At 41.5% G+C, this 6000-nt stretch overlaps 1 protein-coding gene across 5 annotated transcripts in view; it reads left to right on the forward strand.

Annotated features, from left to right (window-relative positions):
• The window catches only part of PIGN (phosphatidylinositol glycan anchor biosynthesis class N), a 140678-nt gene extending 135337 nt beyond the window's left edge, over positions 1–5341 (forward strand). For all 5 annotated transcript variants that reach the window (XM_048839694.2, XM_048839690.2, XM_075125417.1 and 2 more), the window contains one exon: positions 4969–5341. In XM_048839694.2, the coding sequence (XP_048695651.1) occupies positions 4969–5092 (124 nt within the window). In that variant the 3' untranslated portion in view covers positions 5093–5341. The remainder of the gene's footprint in view (positions 1–4968) is intronic.
• The last annotated feature ends 659 nt before the right edge of the window (positions 5342–6000 follow it).

The raw sequence follows: 6000 nt of genomic DNA on the forward strand, positions 1-6000 counted from the left end.
ATAAAATGACATCCCTCCTTTCTATCCATTTGGTTTATTTTCATTAAAATTCCAGTTTCTGTATCTTTTATGTAAGACCTATGCTTTATCTCTCCTACTACCCATGATCTTGGAGTCAGCTGTTTTTGAGAAAAAATGCTCTCTGTGGCTGCCTGACGCTTTCTGAGCAGGATGGGTTTTCTCCATTTTTCTCTTCTCTTTTTTCCTCCTTGTCTATATTCTTTCCTCTTCTACCTTTTGTTTCCCTCCTCATTTTCCTGCTTATCTCTCGCCCCTTACCTTATCCATCCCTCTGTTATATGACATTAAGAAGAAGACAGACTGGTAGATAGCACCTGTTGTGATGAGTGTCTCCTTTCTACTTCCCAGGCCAACTGTGTGCCCCTTCCTGTTACCTAGACTTCTCCCAGCCCCAGCCTTGGTCTTCAGCCCTGATCGTCACATTCCAAGACACTCAGCTTTCTATTGAGAGATCCCTCCTGACATCATATTGTCCTTGGCCCCATTCTCATTAAGCCTTTCCTCCAGACATCTCTACCCTTCTTTCCATTGCCATGACTGTATTGCCATCCTAGCCCTTTTGTCTGAGCAGCTCTTCTTTCTAAGCACTGGCCCATCTTGATCCTGTCCTTTTACTATACAACAACACTGCATACTATTCCCTCACACACATTTAACTTCTAGGATCTCTCACCTGAAGCCCAAAACCCAACAGTTTTTTCCCTGTGTTGGCCTTGAGCTCAGATGAAGTAATTTTGTATTAGCTATTACCAATCATAGATTGTAACCAGAGACACAATCACGGGTGTGGCACATTAGCATGTAGATATTAAGACTTTCCTCACTGTCACAGCTTGAATACTGCCTTTCAGTCTGGAAATTGTTTCTTTTTTTAAAACAACAACATTATCCCAGCATTAAACTAATTTTCCAAGCAGAGCTGCCTCTGCATCACTGCAGTACAAGTTGCTGATATGCTCAGATATATTGGCAGAGTGCCATTATGTGATAACAATTGGACTAGCATTGCTTTTAATTGGCTAGAGCAGTGCACTGTATTTGTGGCATGATTTTTTCCTCTTTCAAATCCCTGATATTTTAGCCAAGAAGTACAGCCATTCAGTCAGTGTAGTGCAACATGCAAGGAGTGGCTATAGCCCTACGTACACTTCCTTTATTTAGAAATTCATGAAGGAACCAATCTCTGGTATCTTTTAAAGAGCTGGCACTGTGGAGAAAAGAAAGCAGCTAATACCCTGCAACTGTAGTTTGACTTTATCTATTGCATTTAGTAGTCGTGTGTGTATTTCAGAGATAACTTGGAAAGAGTCCTTCATCTGTAGCCTAGAGATGGTGTTAACTAACAGTCTCTTGTGATGGAAAGGAACCAAAAAAACCTAAAAAGGATCAGTTTTTTGTGACAGTAGTTCCGTTGGAGACAAGTCATGATCTGGTGTATGCAGCTAAATGATAGTATGTATTTGCCTCTTATTGCCATCTAAACTGACTCTGTGCTGAGTCAGCTGATGCTGGAGGGGATGGTCAATCCCAGAGCAAAGGGGGAGAGGGTGAAGTTATTCTTCACTCTCAAGACCTCAGGGAGTTTCCTAGAGGCCCGGAAGTTCAAAGAAATGAGCTTTCTGCCCCATCAAGCAGCCCCCTATGTCCCAGTTCCTCCCATTCCTTGTGCCGAGCTCATTTATTTTACTGCATTAAGCCTGTAATAATGCCCGATTAAGCTGCATCTGGGCAAGAAAAGGGGGTATCCAAGTTATTGGATACACTCAGCATCCAAGGGCCCATATGATGAAAAGTAGAAAATGTTTTAGGCAGGTGGGTATTACTGTGTCACTCCTTCCCGCTCTCTAACTACTGATCACTAGGGATACAGGGATCCTTCAGTTAGATTGTGCCTTGTCTTCTATTTCAGAGCTGTCACCTGGGAGTGACTGGAGAGTCTGTGGTGCGCAGTGTTTCTCCTTAGCTACATATCAGTTAGTTCAGGGAATTATGTCCTGTGCTTCCGCAACATCATCTCTTAACAACCAGGTGTGGCAAAGCCTCTGACCCAGTCTTTGAGCAGTAGGGAAGAATAAAGTGACTGCATAAGTGCAGTATTGCCACCACCGAGCATTGAGAAATCATGAATCAGGCTCCACACAATGTTGAAATGGGCTTAAAAATGATTTCTGAAATAATAAATGTGGGGTTTCTTTATGGGCTTCTGCGAGGGCTAGAAACTTTCGTTTTTCTTTTACGTGAAAGCCCAAATTCTCACGTAATCACAAGACTCCAGGAGCCAGGGCTTTAAGAAAATCACCTGAGATTTGTGATAAAATCACAAGAGTTGGCAACACTAAAGTGCTATACAGCTGTCCCTGAGCAGGATTGTGCCCTTAGGGTTTGTGTAATCCCCCAAATCTGGGGTGGGGAGAGGGTCATACAGTCCACCAGTGCTGGCAGGCTCCACACCATGGAGGCAGGTAGGGCTAGGATTCAGCTTTTAGTTTACAATGTTGAGAAAAGTTGTTTTCTTGCTTTTTGTGTGTGATTGTTTTGTTTTTCATTTCTGTACTTTCTTTTGCTACACTGAAACTTAGAGCAAGTATATAATACAGACAGCCCAATTGCCAGGGTTAGGAATGTCTCCTGAGAGGCAATCTTGTTATCTGGGTATTGCAAGTGTTCCTGTGAATGGTAGAGTCCAAAGTGTGCTGACCTGGCTGTTAAGTAATGCCTTTGTGCACTTTGACAAAGCAAATTTAACATTATCAGCCTCTGAACTTGCACATTCTCTGTAGAAGCATAGCAGGAGCGTAAAACATGTACAATAGTGTCTGTTTAGCTAAAACGGGGGCAGGGAGGGGAGTATTTTCTTTACAGAGAAACAACATGAGACAAGTGGCTCCTCGTACATAATTTAAGCGTTCAGTGAGTTGCCATTTATTTCATTTTAGGAAGTACTTGTATTTTAATTACAGTATGTGCAATTGGTAGCTTGCACAGATCCAATCTGCCGTTTTATGAGGCTTGTAAAATAGGGTGCTCAGTTGGACTATGATCACTGAGTCCTAGGCTATATGTGCTAGTTGATTTTTTTTCTTTTGTACGTATTTTGAGCAATATAAAGTGTGGCAATCATTATCTCTTATTTAATTGAAATGCAATAGAAAAAAATTGGTATGGTAGAAGTTGGATCACTTTTGAGTAGACCAACTCCTGCAGGTATTCACAGCGTGTTTGTAGACTTTCCTTCTCAATGGAAGCCTTTGTAATAGTTTTATTCTTCCGTTTATGGTCAGTGTCGAGGCTTTCCAAGTTAAGATCCAGTGTTTCTATACGTCACAGACCTAAATTATGCCCCATTGATGCCAAGTCTTGAACTGAGGTTGTCACAACCTTGGGGAGAGGGGGAGTATCTTAAAGATTGATTGCATCAGGATGATGAGCCTCACTGCTCTTTCACTGCTACAGTGTCAAATAAAATGAGTCCTCAGGCAAAAATTCCAGATCATTAAACCTCCAAGTGGTCCATGGAATCCTTTTTGTAAATAAACTCAGACTTCATGGAGTTTGAAGTTAACCTGCCCTTTCTGAAGAACCATCTGGAGCATAGTGCTGTGGCAAGGGCTGGATTCTGCAGTAAATTCCATGACTATGGAATACACAGAGCTGTGCTTATAATCCTGGGGAAAGTACATGGAGATGGCCACGTCAGATTCACAGTTCCTCCCAACCTGATTTGTATTACAGTAGCATCTGGAGATCCCAACTGAGATAACAATCTCATTGCATGAGGTCCTGTGCAAACTTACAAAACACTGCCTGCCCCAAAGATCTTACAATCTAAACAGACAAGACAGGCAAAAAGTGGGAGGTGATGTGGTGGCACAGAACGGTGAAGTGGCTTGTCCAACGTCACAAAATAGGTTAGTAACAGAGCTAGGAATAAAGCCCAGGTCTCCAGGCTCACAGTCCAGCACCCTTTGCCCTCGACTACGCTAGTTCCAAAACATTGGGTAAGTTCTGACTCGTGATTCAGGCTTCATAGTTGGCCATTGTTTCCGTAATGGACTGACTCGCAAATCCCAGATCTGAGCTCCTGAAAATTTTGGCAAGATGTAGATATAGATTGCTCACTGTGACTGATAGCAGTTGCCCTAGACCTCTGGAAAAATACAGACATTTGCAGCTGTGTGGATTCCTTAACTAATGTCGGGACCACTTAAATCTTTTTAAAACTAGTGTATATCTTCAGTTAATATCTTTTTTATTCCTTTTCTAGCAGATTTTCCCCTTTACATGCTTATTTCTAGCACTGATGCTATCACACACATGTATGTTAGAGGTGTACAAGAGGCGAGCATGGGTCTCACCTGGCAAGCAGCCAAGGACCTCAATACAAATTTTTCAAAATCTTAAATGCTATCAGAAGTATGAAACCTGCAAGAGGGTTAATGTTTCTGCTAAACTATCTGAGAGCAAAGGGAGTGATTGTGCAGGAAAAGAACACTGGAGAGATGCTAAACTACTTCTGTGATGAAGTCTGACACAAGCCAATGTGGGAGATGTCTTCAAAGAGTAGTTCTGGGTTAGTAAAAAAAATTTAGGTTCTGTTAAGTTAAGGAGTCAGAACAAAGTGATAATTTAAATTGCAGTGAGTCATCAGGGCTGTATAATGTTCATCCAAGAGTGCTGGAGGAACATGAAAGTGAAGTAGATGAGCTACTAATAGGAATATGAACCAAAGGGTAGCCAATTTCATATATGTAGATAAAACATCTCTCTTAAAAATACACTATATCGTCTCCTTGGAATTGTTCACCTATAAGCCTTACTAAAAATACATGGTTGGACCCATAATTACGTAATAAAATTGTTACCAAGGCTACTTGACTAACTCAGTTTTCTACTACAAAGGTTTAAAATATTTTTGTCTTATCTGATCTGTAACATTCTCTGTTGCAGCATTAGCCACTATGTCCTTGTGATGGTTTTCACTATCTTCATCATGCTGCTGAGTGGACTGGCCCAGCTGCTCACTACAAAGAGAATTGAACTTTGGGGAAGAACTAAACGCCATTCCATGTGACAGAGCTACAAGTGTTTTTGCTATTTGAATTTTCACCCTTACTGTGAGCCAGTGTCCACCTCTGGAATGTAAATAGTTAATGGACTGGCGTGCCAAAATCCCATTTAGAGATTTTCTACTTTCCTGTGACTGAGATTATGCTTGCAGATTGGCATTTAGAGATCTGCTGGGGTAAAATAGTCTTAATTTTATTCCTTAAATATATTTTTTGCAATAAAAACAGTGATTAAGTCCTGGTTTAAAACATCAGCAACCATCTTTATTGTATTTTTCTCTTACTATAACTCATCTTGAAGTCTTTAAACCACGATCTGAGGACTTCAATAGCTCAGACATAGGTGAGAGGTTTATTGCAGGAGTGGGTGGGTGAGATTCAGTGGCCTGCATTGTGCAGGAGGTCGGACTAGATGATCATAATGGTCCCTTCTGACCTTAATATCTATGAATCTTCCAGCGTTTATATCACACACCTGCAAAATCTTGGCTTTCATCCCAGGCCTAGCACAGCCTTTACATAGGAGCCTTACACAGACAAACACAATAAAGTAAATGTGAACAGACCAATGCTTTGTGATATTATACAGCATAGAAAATATGCATCAGGTAACTGTGAGGTCACCTCAACTTTCACTAGCTGTGAATGTGTGAGAATAGGTGGAAGCAGCAGCTTGGCATTGGTAGTTGTTGAGTTGATTCTCATTTTGCATATGATGTCCACTCTGCCACTCAGATGTTTCCTCCTCTGCGAACATTTGCAATCAGCTCCTCCACAAAATGATCACCTGGTTAACAGCTATGCAAGACACCAACACAAAGGCAAACCACCAAGTGTGACCATGAGACATCTGAGTGCATCACCAGACAGAAGCACCTACATGCTCTGTCATCAGTGGCCCTCTATAGCACCC

Source organism: Caretta caretta, chromosome 2 (genome assembly GCF_965140235.1).
Source record: "Caretta caretta isolate rCarCar2 chromosome 2, rCarCar1.hap1, whole genome shotgun sequence".
In the NCBI taxonomy this organism is placed as follows: Eukaryota; Metazoa; Chordata; order Testudines; family Cheloniidae; genus Caretta; species Caretta caretta.